Source organism: Acipenser ruthenus, chromosome 6 (assembly GCF_902713425.1).
Source record: "Acipenser ruthenus chromosome 6, fAciRut3.2 maternal haplotype, whole genome shotgun sequence".
Lineage (NCBI taxonomy): Eukaryota > Metazoa > Chordata > Actinopteri > Acipenseriformes > Acipenseridae > Acipenser > Acipenser ruthenus.
In genome coordinates, this window is record NC_081194.1 from 36,362,194 (window position 1) to 36,379,695 (window position 17,502).

Sequence of the window (17,502 nt, forward strand, 5' to 3'; positions counted from 1 at the left end):
GTGAGGGCGACCAGAGCGACCTCATGGTTGGCGGTCGTCTTCTCTTTCAGGGAGACGACCACCAACATTAAGTATGGGATAATGTATACCAGAGCCGTCGCGAGGGAGAAGGAACGGCAGCATATGAGGGATGCACAAGCGCTGTCTAAAGGTTAGCGGCGTGAACTTACACCCTCAAGGACCCTTGTGCCCACAGATGGCACAGCTGGATCTACAACATTAATGCAGTAGAATCTGGTGAAAGTATGCAGCGTAGCCCAGCCAGCCGCAGCACAAATCTCAGACATCGAAGCGTCCCTAAAAAGGGCCCACGATGTAGCCAACCCTCTAGTCGAATGCGCAGCTACTCTACCAGGTGGGGGTAATCCAGCACCATCATATGCAGTCGACACCATGTCTGCAATCCAGTGCGACAGACACTGCTTAGAGGGGGCTGTCCCAAGGTCCGTGTACCATAACAAACAAAAAGCTGATCCGATTTACGCAAAGCTTTCATCTTAAGTACATAAAACCTCAATGCCTGCACTGGGCAGAGGAAATTTAGTTTCTCATCCTCCTGTGAAGTAAACGGAGGCGGGTGAAAAGACTCCAGTTCCACAGATTGGTTAACATGAAAAGCTGTGATCACCTTGGGGAGGAAAGCAGGGTTGGTGCGCAATGAAACTCTGCTTCCATCATCCCACACACGCTTGCAGGAGCTGTGCACAGACAGCGCCTGCAGCTCACTGATCCACTTAGCAGAGGTGACAGCCAAAAGGAAGGCTGTCTTCATAGACAGGTACTTCAGCTCTATGGAGTCTAAAGGCTCAAACGGGGCCTTTGTAAGAGCCTCCAGTACAATGTTAAGGCTCCCCTCAGGAAGAACAGTCCTCCTAGGAGGATGTAATCTTTGTGTGCCTTTAAGAAAGCACATAGCCAAAAAGTGCGCACCTGGAGACCTAGAATCTACGGGGGTATGACAAGCAGATATGCCAGATACACTTTCAGCGTGGAAGGAAACCTTCCAGCATCAAACAGTTCCTGCAGGAACTGCAATATAACTGGCATCAGGCAAGTAACTGGGTCATGGCTCCTAGCCAGACACCAGGCTTGAAAACACTTCCACTTGTAGGTATAAACTGACCTAGTGGAGTCTGCCCTAGCATTCTGCATCGTGCTCACAACCGCGTCCGACAGCCCCAGGGCTAGCCAGCTGTCCCTTTCAGGGGCCAGACCCACAACTGGAACCTGCCCGAATCCGGGTGCCAAAGGGAGCCCTGTGCTTGAGTGAGGAGATCCAGGCGAAGCGGGATCTCCCAAGGCTGGCCGTCCAGCAGCTGGCACAGGGTCGCAAATCATATCCTCCTGGGCCACCTGAGGGCCACTAGAAGAACTGACGCTTTCTCTGACCGGACTTTCTCCAGGAAAGCCGGGAGCAACGGTATAGGAGGAAAAGCGTACAAAAACGCTTTGGGCCAAATGTGCGCTAGGGCGTCTACGCCTAGTGGACCGCCTGAGCGATGGAGGGTGTACCATAGGGGGCAATGTGTCGTCTCTGCCGAAGCGAACAGTTCAACCTGTTCCTTCCCGAACTGTTCCCAAATGCGCTCCACCGTCTGGGGGTGGAGACGCCACTCTGACGGATGCGGACCTCTCCTGGAGAGTAGATCCGCTGCCAAGTTCACGACTCCCGGAATGTGCGTCGCCCGCAGGGACAGCAGGTTGGCTTGGGCCCATACTAACAGCCTGAAGGATATGCGATGTAACCCCGAAGACCGAAGGCCTCCCTGGTGGTTGATATACGCCATTACTGTTGTGCTGTCCATTCAGATCAGCAGATGTGCACCACTCAGCACTGGAAGAAAGTGCTGGAGAACCAGGAACACCACCCGCAATTCCAGCATGTTCACATGCAGGGGTGCCCAGCGGTCCAGCCAGGATCTGCTGACTCCCCTGCCCTGCCAGACTGCTCCCCAGCCCTGGCTGGAGGCATCTGTTGTCGCCACTTGGCGATTTAATATTACTCCCATTTGCACCCCTCTGCGCAGGTGAGAGGGAGCCCTCCACCAGCGTAGGGCCGCTGAGCATGTGCGAGACACAGTCAACCTGCTGTGTTTGTCGCGTTTGGCATTGAGATGAAATGCATTGAGCCACAACCTGAGGGTTACCTTTGATCCCTGTCGAAACAGGGAGAGGCAATCTTGAATAGCTGCTATCCTGTCGTCCGACAGGTATACACGCATTGCATTGGAGTCCAGCTGGAGCCCCAAATACGTGGTTGTGATGGGGTGCAGCCTATTTTGTGGTGGTTCTGTGTTTTTTGTATTGTTTAGAGTGGATGTGAGTGAGTTTGGGGTGTGGTTCAGTGAATTTATGTGTGAGGAATGTGTGGAATGTGCCTGGGCTAATGAGGTGCGAATTGCCCAATTAGCCCAGGCACCTGTATAAAAGGGAGTGGTTGGGTTTGTTAGGGGGAGAGTGTTTGTTAGAGGTGAGTGTTTGTAAGGAGGAGAGTGTTTGAAACTGTGAGACGACGTGTGTGTGTGTGTGTGTGTGTGTGTGTGTGTGTGTGTGTGTGTGTGTGTGTGTGTGTGTGTGTGTGTGTGTGTGTGTGTGTGTGTGAGTGTGTGAGTGTGAGAGAGTGTGAGTGGTTCTTTTTGGTTTGTTTAAAGCCTGTTTTGTGTTTGTCTTTTTGGTTGGTGTCACAAAGACGGCCGGAGTGGGTGGCGTCAGACCAGAAACAGGAACACAAACGACAGAGAGATGGGGTTTTTTGGTGAGGCTGAACGCGTGATCGCGTTCAGCATTTAATAAACAGAACAGAAAATAAAAGGTTGGAACAGACAAAAACACTGGACACGGCACTACACGCCAAAATAAATAGACAAACAAAACGGACTACACAGACAAACGGTGCACGGAGAGACAAACAAACACGGTGAGTACAAACACTTCTAGATATTATTTTTACTACTTTTACGTTCTCCTTCTCTCTCACCCGTTCTCCACTCTCGAACACCCAACCCTGAGTGCAAGAAATGTGCGTCTATATATACTATTGTGCTGGGATTCAATTACTAATTAATTATTCACTTGAATCCCAGCACGTGAATTAATTCTGTGCAACCCCGTGCTCACATATTACATTTAACCAGCACGTGAAGTGATTTGTGCTCTCCTCGTGCCTAAATACAAATCTACACTTTAAATACACGTGAAACACAGACCCGTTTATATCCCGTGTACCAATCTATACACCAACATTTACACACGCAACATACAACACATAACACAAATGCACACAGGGGCGGGGTGCTTTGCCACAGTTGGCCATCGAGCCCTTTTGTTTGTTATAGAGTGTTTTGTTTATTGTTTGATTTATTATTAAAACCCGAGCGCAAACGCGTCTCGTTTTCCCTACCTACCTTTGCCTTTGTTTTTGTATTGCTTCTTCCTGGTCCGGGACGTCAGTACTGCAACCGCTCTGTCACAGTGGTGCATTGCACTGCTGCGAGCCGACTCTTTGCATCGTTCAAGGCTAAGCCCAGCCTGACCAGATGCTCCGTCACAATTGGCGTGTGGGCTAGAGCTCCCTCTCCAGACTGGGAACAAATCAACAAGTCGTTGAATTCAAGACCCTGATCCCTTGCAGGCACACGGAAGCCAGTACAGCGTCTACGCACTTTGAAAACGTACGCAGAGCTAGTGAGAGCCCGAACGGCAGAACAGCAAACTCGACAGGAGAAAACCGCAGGTATCTCCTGTGCTCTGGACGAATGGGGATATGAAAGTATGCGTCCCGCAAGTCCACAGTGAACCAGTCACCCGGCCGGACAGACTGGAGGATGTGACGGTGTGTCAGCATTCGGAACCTCCTTTCTTTCAGAAACCCATTCAAGAGCCTCAGATCTAAGATGGGGCAAACCCCTCCATCTCTTTTGGGTACCAGAAAGTATCTCAAGTAGTACCCCTCCTACTGGGAGACTGGGTCTACTCGACGAATGGCCTGCTTGCGCAGCAAGGCGGCGACTTCTTCTTGAAGTACCGAGGCTTGCAAGGGGTCTGTTACGGAGGTGTTTATAACACCCCGAAAGGGAGGAGGTCCCGAGTGAAACTGAAGCGCATAGCCGGTTTGCACGGTAGCGAGCACCCAGGTATCCGTGGTGCAAGCGCGCCAGTATTGCAGCTGTTGTGCCGAAAAGGGGGTCTGAGGCCGCCAGCCTTCAGGGGCCCTGCTGGGGCTGGGGCTGGGGCTGAGCAGTTTGGGGTGAGCGCGTAACGTTCTTATGTAACGAGCTGGCCCTGAGGACGACCCCTGAGACGCTGGTACGTGGATTGACCACGGCCTGCGTTTCCTTTACCTGCTGGTTGGGCTTTGTTACCCTGAAGGCGATGCCTTAGTTCACCCCGTGGGGCTGTGGGGACTGGAACCGTTCTGGTGACAGTTCGAGTCTTGGGAGCCCGCCAACGGCTCGACCTATTCCACGCCGGAACGCGCAGCCACATGACAGGAAGCCTCTCGGTCTCGAAGAGATTTCTGCAGAATCTCTTCCACAGCTGGCCCAAACATATGCCCCGGGGCTATGGGCGCATCCAGCAGCGCAGCTTTATCTGCGTCAGGGACCCTGGCCTGTGACAGCCACAGCTATCTACGCGCCACAACTAAGCCCGCCAGGTTTCGGCCCAGGGCTTGCCCCTGCAGGCCGGAGATCTGCAGCAGTGCATCTGACAGGAGACGCAGCTCCGAAGCCACCGGCTCCGGGAGCGGGGCCTCGCGCAACACTCCATCCACATATGCAGTCAGCATACTCGCTGTGTTAGCCAAGCGGGTTGCCTGCGCCCCTGCTGCGTACGCTCGCTTTAGATGCATCTCTGTCACCCTGCACTGAGGGTTAGGACACATTGGGTCTCTAGTGAGCCCCCCCACCGGCGGGGCACTCACCAAGGCTGCGATAGTGGAGTCTACTGGTGGAAACCCCGCCAGGCCAAGCTTATCCGCGCCCTCCAAGGAGGAGACCGGTGTAGCCTGCTTGGAGATACTAGGGGCCGAAGCTGGTCTATCCCAGGAGGTGCGCACTTCCTCCACAAAGTCTGGGAAGGCTGGGAAACACTGCGGGCGGGGAGCCAGCACCTGCGTCCGGAACACGGAGAGGTGCAGCTGTGCCGCCGGTGTCCAGGGAACCTGCAGGAACGCTGCAGCACATTCCATAAGAGCCGAGACCGAGCTAGGCAATGGGGTGGAATTGGCTTCCGACACACACTCGGAAGATCTTCCAGTGAGTGACGGTTTTATATCCTCGGTAGGCGGGACCGAGTGCGTCATCACAGGAAGGGGCCTTCGGCAGCTCTGATATAGAGAGCTCAGTATCACCTACCTCTAGGGCAGGGAATATCCCATACTTAATGTTGGTGGTTGTCTTCGACTTGAAAGGGAACTGAAGGTTATAGTTTCATCAAATAACACGCATGCCAGACATTTTTTTTTATATTTACATGATTAATTATATATATATATAAGTGCGTTCCCTGGTATAAACTCGGAACTCGGGTGTCCTATAATAAACATATGCGTGGATGAAACTCCCTGGGGTCTTTTTTTATTTTTTATTTATTTATTTTTTTGCGTGCGATACGTGCAACTAGCCCATTTTTAAATGTCAATAAATCGTTTAATATAATTGATACAGACGTCCAAATAAATGCATTCCCTAGTATATGTCCATATTGACAAAACAAGATAATTGTCATTAAACTCAGATATCCTGTAATATACTTATGCGTGGATAAAAGTGCCTATATAGGGTCTAAAAATCTGCAAAACAAAAAACTAAAACAAAAAAGGGACATTTTTATCTTACTTTGGCGACTTATTTCTCTTATTGTATGACAGGTATTGAGTTTGTTTCTACATTTCACCTAAGAGTGTTGGGAACTACAAATTAAAAGTGAAATGGTGCTTTTGGTTGATTTACTTTTGCTGCGCCAATACCCTGAAAACACGTAACTATCCGTGCTGTATAGAGTCTCTGGCAGTTCTCGCTGATAACTTGGCGCGAGGAACTACCATTCCTCTCAATATTACCCGTAAAACATACAATATGATGCTCTTTTTAAAAACACATGTGAGTCAACGTGTATTTGTGTTACTGTTGGTACTGTGGACTCGGGGGAAGCGCACATGGTACCGCACTGTACTACTCGTGTGTACTTAACTTCACTTTGCAAAATGGTAGCGCAGCGGACAGAACCTGACCACGACAGACATCTAATCACTCCACGATCCACCAAGATGTGCTGTGTGCAAAACTTAGCAATGAGTATGGTGACTGTATTGTCGACTAAAATTGTCAGTCAGGCTTACAACACATGCAGTTAAAGTGTTTCCTGTCTTAAGTATCTGCATATCACATTATGTGTGCGGAAATTCGTTCTCCAAGCCGAACATTATATTAATATCAGCGTTCTTTTAATTTAAAATAATTGAGTACCCCTGTTCTATAAGATGGTCATGGGTTCTTTTTGCAGCTTCTTCTGGTGGATAACCCCTAGTGAACCCTCTTCCTTTAGGCACTACGATGCCTTTGTTTAAGCAATAGCTGCAGCTCCATTGAACTGTTGGATGCCCTGAAGCACACATCGAGCCACTGCATCACACAAGAACAGACGATAGGTATACTTCAAATATTACTTGTGAAACACATGTAGTTGTTTTTTTTTAGTTTGTGGGTGCACCCATTTGACACATTTTTTGTTCAATGTCATTTACACAATTTTAGAAATGTTGACACAATGCTTGAAATGAATCACACATTCATTAATCACACACTGAATCAACCACAAAGAATATGCATATATGATTTGAATGTGAGTACTCCACCACAGTTCCATTCAAAGGAAATTACACTGAACTGAGGGATAGATTTACAATATTCCCCACTACAAATGTAATCAGCATTGCTTTCATATCGAAATACATTTAACAGATTCATTTTTCTAATATATCCACAATCTGCTCCTACAGAGAACCCATACGAATCCTACTGGATTTCCTACAAGGAAATCCTATTGTAAAAGCTCCAAAACCCTAAAGGATTTTTCTATTGGATTTCCTGTGGATTTTTTTTTTAATGGGAAAACCAATTGGGGTTTTTTGACTAGGGATACAGAATTATTATTAAATCTCAGTTCAAAATAAATTGGCATTGAACTGACACCAGTCTCGTTAACTATACCCGAACTATAATAACAAAGTTTATTTCCCTTTAAAACTGCAAGTCCCAAAATCCTTTGCGTTTGATGACCCGCAGTCGAAGGGCAGTAAAATGGAGTCACAAGACTTTCAGACTAAAAATATTATAACATATATCAAAAATAACAAAGCAGCATGTTTTGATGTCAGTGTTATATATACTCGTCTAATGTTTTGAAATCAGAGGCTCGCTGTTGTTACGTTTCCTACAAAGCTGAATGGGCAATTTTCCTTTTCAGTACAGAGACGGTATTTTTTTTCTTCAGCATTCTAGACAACCGTATGTTCACATATAAAAGAACGGACACACTATTACAAACAAACGATGAAACTGAATCTTACCTTAGTCATTATTGTGGCATCTAAAAATAGTTGCTTTTAAGTTTTTAGTTCCTCAGGTTCAATCCGATATTCTTTGCAGCCTCTCGCAGCTAAACCAAGCCAGTTCTTCGCTTGCAGAGTGCTGGTGAACTAATTTTAATACACCACTAAATACAGACTGCCCTTTGACCTGAGAAGAAGAAAACAAAAACAGTTTTACACGATTTCTGTCACAGTATACTTCCGAGCGACTAACGATGACTTACAGTCGGCTAGCCCTCAGGACTCCAGTGGGTTATACTCTTAATAGGCTACAACGATCTCTTGCATGGAGTGAACAAAACGGAAATATTCTGGACGCATACCAAGATATTTATGTATTATGACATGTCATACTGCCTCCTCCCATTACAGTTAACGGTTCTTTATATTTTGTAATGGTTGTATTCACATTTGCATTTCTTTTGAAGTATTAATGTTCAATAACATACAAAGTGATGCATGTACCTTTGTAATAACCCAATGTTGTGTTTTTTTTTTTTTTTTTTTACTGTAGTCTATTTATTGGTAGGTATTTATTAGGAGGCTGTGTGGTCCAGTGGTTAAAGAAAAGGGCTTGTAAACAGAACGTCCCCGGTTCAAATCCCGGCTCAGCCACTGACTCATTATGTGACCCTGAGCAAGTCACTTAACCTCCTTGTGCTCCGTCTTTCGGGTGAGACGTAATTGTATTATAAGTGACTCTGCAGCTGATGAATAGTTCACACACCCTAGTCTCTGTAAGTCGCCTTGGATAAAGGCGTCTGCTAAATCTCATAATAATGATATACGCATGTTGCTCTTTTAAAACATAACTACATTACAAATACTGCAATGTTATTGACGCAGTAAATGCGCAGGTTATTTTCAGTTTAAAAACAGTTTAGTTTTAAAAAAACTGGCATGGTAAACAAAACACAAGTGTGAATAATTTGCCAGTCTAGAGCAAATGCCCATGCAGGGCCGTTTCTAGCCTGTATTGGGGGCCGTAAGCAGGATTTGATTCCCCCCCCCCGTAGCCCACTCCACTTGGCACGACATCAAACCAACATAGGCTTAAGCCTACTGTCTGTAAACGTTTGTATGAGCACACATATGTACGAGCATACATAGAATGTACAAATAAACATGTAATGGCTAAAGAGGGACCTGTTAGCAGCAACATCATATTTTATTAACAAAAGGCAGTGAAAAAAAACAATGTCTGGAACACAATTGGAACACCACAATGCATTATGATATTTGCCCACTAGATGGCACTGAAGGTCAGAAACTGTAACACTATACAAACACTGAACTGAAGAACTGACAAGGCAGAACAAAAAAGCTATTAAAAGCTTAATAGTTTAAAAGTATAAATATATCAAAATCACACTTAATAATGACTTTAAATTAACATTGAAATTGCCCTGAAATCAGGCAGGTGCAAAGTGCAAACAAACAATAATAGTTAAATAAAAATGTTTATATAATGAAAATACCCCCAGATAAAGTGCAAATTGAAAATAAAAAACAATAAATATCGTGACAGATAAAAAAAAGTGACAATTTAAATGGTAATCAATTTACCATAGCCATCTCCTTCATCCAGCTATTTTTCCCATAGAACTCCTGTCTTCTTGCCTTCTTGGAGGCAAAGTAATGTATCACCTCATCATAAGAGAGCTGGCTGCCAACCTGGTGGTTGATGCTGATGATTGCCAGTCCACTCAGGCGTTCTTGTGCCATGGAGGACCTCAGGTAGGTCTTTATCATTTTGAGCTTAGAGAAGCTCCGCTCTGCTGATGCCACTGTCACTGGGAGAGTACAGGCTATTCTCAGAGCTATCCAAAGATTTGGGGACAACTCACACAGCTCATTTTGGTGGATGAAAGTAAGCAGCTCCATTGCTGTCATCTCTGCAACTCACACAGCTCATTGTGGTGGATGAAAGTAAGCAGCTCCATTGCTGTCATCTCTGCAACTCACACAGCTCATTGTGGTGGATGAAGGTAAGCAGCTCCATTGCTGTCATCTCTGCTTTAGGAAGGTCTGGAAGGCTCTGCTGCATCTCCTGGCCAGCTCTCTCCAGTCAAGGTCAGCCTCTTCTTCACAGGTGAGCGTGTGCCCAAGCAGCTCACACTGGTCTCTGAGTATCCTGGCATCAAGATGATGGAAGTTCAGAAGCACTCCAAACTTGTCTCTTACTTCCCCCAGTGACTTGAACCAGTCCTCCAAAGACTAGATGCCGCAGTCCACCACAACATTGAAGAAGGCTGTTTCTAGCCTCTTCATGGCATCAGCCACTGGCTCATCAGCTGCCTCATAACCAAATTGCCTTTTTGTGCTCCGCATTATTTCAAAGATTAAAACTAATTGTCTCCCAGCAAAACCACAGCAACCTAAAATGACCATATTCACACTGTCGGAAATATGTGATTTTAAAAGGACAAGAATATAACATCAATATTAATAAGTAGATCGGTTCATACCTTTATTGGTTTGCATTTGGTTCACTGCTACTTAAGTTGCCTTACACTGCTGGGACTGGTAACTGCTGCTACACATTTAGGCTGTGTTCCAATTCATGGGGTGGCGGCCATGTTAAGGGGTGTTCCAATCCATAGCGAACATAAAATTATTTGTTTATTTAGCAGACGCCTTTATCCAAGGCAACTTACAGAGACTAGGGTGTGTGAACTATGCATCAGCTGCAGAGTCACTTACAACTACATCTCACCTGAAAGACAGAGCACAAGGAGGTTGTGACTTGCTCAGGGTCACACAATGAGTCAGTGGCTGAGGTGGGATTTAAACCGGGAACCTTCTGGTTACAAACCTGTTTCTTTAACCACTGGACCACACAGCCTCCTATAAATGCTCCCTTCGACGTGGCCTTCAAGTGGGTGTTCCCGAAGTGTACAAGCACTACACTTCATGCCCACTTCTGCAGTAGAGATTTTCTTTTTATAACCCATCAAGCATTGCGTTAACCACATCAAACATTGCGTCTTAAAGACTCAATGCAAAAACAGAGCCAGAGAATTGGAGTTCTTCTACAAATGTAATTAGCAATCATATAACACAACAATATTATGCGTGTGTCATATAAATAACACTCACGTGATTCTTGTACGTGTCCCCAGATAAATATAAACCAATGTTTGAGATGAATGCATTGCATTCTCTGCTTGATGACTGGTTTTAATTTTAAATACATTTTTTATATTTCTATTCACTTTTTTATGTATATTTACATATCTCAGTTGTATTTGTTAGTATTATGTTATTTTATGTATTTTATATATACGCACGCATATAAAATGACAACACGAAAAGCAAATGTTTTATTTGTGCTTTAGAATGAATAGCTACTTAAGCATAGCAATATAAAAAGGGCAGATCTTTTATACATACAAAAAAATTGTCAACGACCTCCTGAGTTTCTTCTATGGCAGACTGTACTTTTTTAAATGCTTTTATTGAAACATTAATAGGATCTCAACTCCTATAAAAAAAAAAATAAATAAATACTAGAGAGAAATAAACTTTATACATTGCCAGGAATATTACAATGTTGCTTCCAAAATAAATTTTAAAAAGCACATGTTTTTCTTGTTTTCTTATTTCTAATTGTTTTAATGGTGTTGCTATAATGCTTCATCTCTATTTTAAATAAAATAAAATTTGGAGTAGAATTTGACAAACTTCATGTTATGAATATATCTTCCAAAAACTACTAATAAATTAAAGATATACACAAACTTCTGTTCAATGTTTGTTTGCTTGAAATAATCAACGTATCAACACCACCAAAACGTACATTTATACCCAACTCGCCTAAAATAAAATGCTGCGTATCATTATGACAGACTACACATTTCTAGCCCTGACAAATGATGACGCCTTTCCCTGGCCGTGAATGATGACGCTAAAGTGTGTTCCAATTAAAACACTTTTGCACTCGCTCGGGACCGATGTTGCAGGGATACTTGCTCTTTGCCAAGGCTGCTAGGTTGGAAAGCGTGTCTGGTTATTTTTCTGCCAAATCAGGGGATCTTCACTGATTTTTATAAATCGTCATCTCTTGTTGGATTAAGGTTTTCTTGTAAGTAGTGTGTGTTTGTTGCTGTCCACAAAGTAACAATTCCATTGCTTGTTCGGTCTTCATTTTCTTTTTAGCAGGTAAGTCCTCTGTGCTGCTGTGGCAAAGTGGTGAGTGGATACAGGTGAGTGCAGTGCAGGTACAAATCACACAGACAATTACTAACAGGTGCAAGGGTGGTTATTGATAAATTACTACAATGTCCAGAGCCTTAAGGCAAAACACCTGTAAATAATAATGCTGGAAGTGATTACAGCGGCGTGTGTTACTTCGGTTTTGTAAAATCCCACGGGTTTGACCCGCAACCAAAAGTCCAGTTTTATCACCCACACAAAACACAAAGACACAGACACACTTCCTACGCTGCGTGATTTAAGTGCTCAGTGGAAAGTGGAGACAGTTCTCAGTGGAAAGTGAAGTGCTGGTGTCCGGGTTTAATGCTGGTCTGCGGCTGCAGCTCCGGATTGTGTTAGTAATCTTTTAGACAAACGAAACAAACAAACAACGTTCACAAGACAGACTAAAAGAACACTCACGGTTTTTACATGCAGGGACTGAGGTCGTGATGCACCATGTCCCATTCTGCATCTGAGAGTCGTGCTCGTACCTTATCTTCGGGTGCACAGTGGCATCCATTATTTGTGCTGACAGGTTTGTGCTAGCGGCATGGTCACATAACATGGCGTTTCCAAATTCAATGCACTCAGCTGACCTTAGGTACATAGTGGCATTAGTGGCAACCCGGCATACCCAGGTAATTTCCGGGACAATGACCCGTGCTCCAATCACTACCACAATACTATTTACTCTCATCCCTGTGCTGTGTTGATCCGGACTGGTGGTATATCGAGCAACCAAAATGAAACATACACCATTAATATAACGCTCTGTCTGAACGACAATATTGTCTTGGAATTGGTGACTCACAGGGTACCCTGTTCGTGCCAATCTCTGCATCACCTCTCTTTTCCATGCCCTCCCTAGCATTCCCTCGTGTAAATCCCTAATAGCTATGTGACAGGATGAATGGTGCAGTGCAATGAATGTATAATGTCCAGACTGTTGTCTCCCAAAAAATAATAATTTTTAATACAAAACAGAAATATTACAAAAATAATCCACACAGGAAAAATAATAAATAGCCCCGCTACCAGCGATGGTATTGGGGCAAACACGGCAGGGTCCAGGCTCAAACAAAAGAAAACAAACAGACACTCCGATAACCACAGTCCTCCGTGCACGAAAATGTGCTTGTGAGGCGTGTGAGTAATAATGGAATGTCCAGACAGTAATTTATGCGTAACCAGATATTTTGTTTTATTAATATTATTAGTTACACGATAAAATAAAAAAATGAAAAAAGAATGGCGTGAGGAAGGGGGTGCTGTAATAGATAATAAAAACAAGAAGGGTTCGTAATCTCCTCTGTCCTTTTCACAATATCCCCGAACATAAAAGGGATAAAAACAGAACAGAAAACATTAGTGCATATTCCAACACCGTGTCAACAAGTAAAAACAAACCAAGCCAATGCTTAGTGACTCCCTCAGGCCCAGTAACCCCGCCTATCCTTTCTAAGACCAACCTCGAACACAGTAGTACGTTCCCTTTTGTATGCAACGCCCCGCCCCTGTAGTCAGTGGAACACCAATCCCCAACTGACAAGTGTCCTTATAACTCACTTGACTCCAGTGGCTGGAATTTACATACTCGTACTTCCGCCCCTCACCAAGATGCCGCCCCTCATAAAGATGACTTTCGTCATGGTCACGAGACCTTGGTAAGGGAAGTCCCGAGTTGGTTTGATGCCTTCTACTGTCGGGAGGCTGAATTACAGATCGAAACTCCTTTGACTCATCACAGTGCTCTTCTCCTCCGGGGCTTGTGGTGCGTGAGCTGCGTAGTGTAGTGCTGTGCGGTGAGGGGCGTGCTCTGGGGTAAGTGCTGGCTCGCTAGCTACAGCCTCCTGTCCTCCGGCTCCTCTGTTAACAGACAAAACAAAACACGTAATACACACAAAACAAACATCTGCTCCGGCCGGTCGTTTTCATTAACTCAGCGCAAGGGGAGGTTTTGACGTAGCTGCTTCCCCTTTGTACCCAGCAAACTCCTCCCTGCAGTCAACGCATCACCATGGTTTCTCCAATAGAGGACTGCCCCGCAGCTGACTGCAATGGAATCGTCCTGAGTACTTGCAGCTACGCGCCCCTCCTAATATGGTCACCTTCCGGTTTCCACCTACCACCGAAGTGGCAGATCTAGGAGGCAGCATACCTTCCCCCTTACACAGCGCCCTTTCTAATTGGGAGGGAGATTTACAGCATCGATCCTTTCTCTCTCTATCACAAGCTACTATAACATCTCTGGTTAGTGCGGCTTGCATTCTATAACACCACTCTTCCCTTGTTGTTAAATTCAAATCTTCAGATATAGCGTGTGATATAACACGTAGCACATTTACAGCGATATCAACAGTTTCCTCTGTCATTTGTTCTGCCATGGCCAGCTTTTGAATAGCATCTCCCGTTCTCAAAAACTGTCCATGGCTTTCTTGTTGCTGTTCGATATTACTTGCAGAATTCAGGCCAGAATTTACAGCCCCAAACCACCCTGCCATGTCATCAAAGAACCCCTCTTCTGTCTACCGCCGGCATTATGAATTGACAAATTAATTAATGAATTATTAGATGAATTAACAAATACGTTTATGAATTACTGTATGAATTGACACATTTATGGATGAATTGCTGGACAAATTGACAAACTGACAAATTGACAAATTCACAAATTGACAAACGAATTGACAAACTAACGGCCGGATAGTTTTGGCACAAATGGTGCTCCATAGCCAAGAGTTTTAGCAGTGAGTGGTAAGTACCATACATCACAGTTATCTTTAATAAGTTGTATATTTAATAAGTGCTTGAATTGTAATTAAAAATGTATAAATCTAGCACTTCACACTTTACACCATATGTATTACGTAGGAAATAAATAAAACTAAATACTATGTGTTAACTGCCAAACTATAGGGAGGCGTATTATTTATTTATGTGTTATTTATTTATTTATGTATGTATTTAATTTATTTATTTATTTATTTATTCATTTTTTAAAATTAATTTTACATATGTAAACAAAGCTAATATGTAAGATTGCTAACTGTCATTTTGAAGGACTGAGTGGAAGAGCGGGAGAAAGGAGGATTTTTTTATGTACTTGTGACGGAGTAAAGCGATTCTGTACTGCAATTCAACCTCCCAGCCATCAGACGTCTGTGAATCAACCACGAAGTTCCCAACAAGGATCACCTGACGTGGGACTGACGTTGGGGCGAAAGTGCAGTTACAGCAGTCACCATCATTGTTGGGGGCAGCAACCCCGGAACATGCTGGAACATTCTCGAATCAGCAGCGCTGTTGATTGGAGGGAGGGTGTTTCCTTGTGTATACAGGGCCCAGATTGTAACAGCTCGAGGTTGGTTGGTGGAAGGAGACAAGCATGCTGTTTGCACGGGTGCTTGTTAAAAGAGGACGCTAACACTCTGTGTGGATTTTTTATCAAGTAGAGAGAGAGAGAGAGAGAGAGAGAGAGAGAGAGAGAGAGAGAGAGAGAAACCAGCAGGACGCTGACTCTTCCCACTGAGTGAAGCCCTCCAGGAAGCTTTAAAAACTTTAAAACAGTCTTCTTTTGTTTCTTGTAAGTCTTTTGTTAGTGGTTCTCTTACGTTTAAGACTTTTTAAGTTAACCAAACCGAGTACCATTGTTGGTAGGAGGGGAGGATTTTCGTTGAGTTATTTTATTGATTTATGTAAAGAAAATATGATCTTTAAAGGAACTTTGATTTATCAAAGTAAGAAGGAATTTTTAAAGAAATTTGTGAACAGAAAGCCTGTGGAATTATGAAGATTTGATTTGTGATTGTGAAAGATAATAAACAGAAAATAAGAGAATTTTCCAGAAACTCAATACTGCCTCAAGTGGTTTGATTCGGTAGTGCACCCCACACTCCCATTGTCTGTGACAGTTCTATATTAATAAGATGGAATCAAAATTATCTTGGTAGTGTATGAAGATACTGTACTGTGCGATAGGTCAATATGCGTTGTTTAGTTTGTTTATAACACAAGTTTAAAAATGCATTTAAAATAAATAAATAAATATATTAAATCAATTAATTAACGGATTATTTTATTTGACGGATCTTCATTTTAAACAGACTACCATTGACGCGGATTAATTTAGAACCAAGGTGTCTCACTGTGCTGCGGTATAAAAACAATAAAGTAGAAATCCAGGAGGAAAAATAAACTTAGCTAGTGATGTTAAATATTACATTATTTCAGACATTTTAGAATTACATAAATCAATAATATGTAATTCTAATGTCTGGAATAATGTTATTTAACATCACTAACTGGATTCTGGATTTCTACTTTAAAACAGAATAAATTATACTAATATGCTTTGTACAATACGTTGGTAAAAACATTTTTATGTGATGTTTATGCTTTTAGTGTAGTGTCGACTCTAAAAAGTAAATTAACAAAGTAAAATAAAATGATGCATACGTAAAAAGTATATTTTGACATGTACTCATTTAATTCAGATGGAGATATATTTAAGACGTCTTTCTTATTTTGTATTGCTGTTAAAAGTAGTTGAAAGAGATGCATTATATTTAGTTTTCTTTACTGTAAAAACAATGGGATACTTTAATTTTGATATTTTAACAATAAAACTTTTTGGGCAACATAAGATATAGATTTTATTCTTAAAACATTTTAAAAAAAAAAGAAAAATAATGGGTGGAAGCTGAATCTCAAGATTATGCCACACGCAGGGTTAGACTCCTACAGAAAATAGTGAGTGGACTGTAAAGTATGAAGCAGTATACGCATCCCAAGGACCCACTGATCCAGGTGACAAAGTCCTATTTTGTTAATCAAATTTACAGCTCTACTCAGGGCGGATTAACTATTTCTCTACCCAGATGATCCCATGTAAACAGGGCCGGATTAACAAAGTCAACAAAATTAATCAATTTTAAAAATGCAAGCTATATCTGATCCAATACACCAACATGGAACAATTTGAACAATAATGATTACTCTGCAACTGTTTAAACATTTAAAAAAAAATCTATTATTTTACATACTGTTTGGTTTGTACAAGTTAACTGTAAAGTGAGAGCAGAGGTAATTCTACTACCACATAATGTTAAAAGCAGTGTGAACACAAGCGTAAAACAAATAATACTGTTGTCCTTTGACAGAATACAAAACACAATATACCAACAAAAAAAATCCTCCCAAATACAATATTCAGTTCTCAAAAGAACACAATTAATAATACAGGGACGAGGACACACCAATATTTCTTGCTACATAAAAAAAACGAACCTCTTACAACTCCCCTAAATCATGCTATGCAAATCACAAATTACTAAAAGAGAACATTACTACATTACTAAAAGAGAATTACTACGGAGAACAAAAAAAACAACAACATAGGCCTGTTGTATAAAAGTGATAACTTTAACTGTGCCTTACAAAATATACAAAAAGCATATAAGAACATAAGAAAGTTTACAAACAAGAGGAGGCCATTCAGCCCATCTTGCTCGTTTGGTTGTTAGTAGCTTATTGATCCCAGAATCTCATCAAGCAGCTTCTTGAAGGATCCCAGGGTGTCAGCTTCAACAACATTACTGGGGAGTTTGTTCCAGACCCTCACAATTCTGTGTAAAAAAGTGCCTCCTATTTTCTGTTCTGAATGCCCCTTTATCTAATCTCCATTTGTGACCCCTGGTCCTTGTTTATTTTTTCAG

General features: G+C 42.9%; 1 protein-coding gene across 3 annotated transcripts in view; it reads right to left on the reverse strand.

The window, feature by feature from the left end:
* Positions 1–7,896, reverse strand: part of LOC117411388 (sorting nexin-9-like) — a 227,263-nt gene extending 219,367 nt beyond the window's left edge. For 2 of the 3 annotated variants that reach the window (XM_059025354.1, XM_034921779.2), the window contains exon 1: positions 7,571–7,896. In XM_059025354.1, the coding sequence (XP_058881337.1) occupies positions 7,571–7,579 (9 nt within the window). In that variant the 5' untranslated portion in view covers positions 7,580–7,896. The remainder of the gene's footprint in view (positions 1–7,570) is intronic. The other variant, XM_034921780.2, reaches the window with a different exon arrangement.
* Between the last annotated feature and the right edge of the window lie 9,606 nt (positions 7,897–17,502).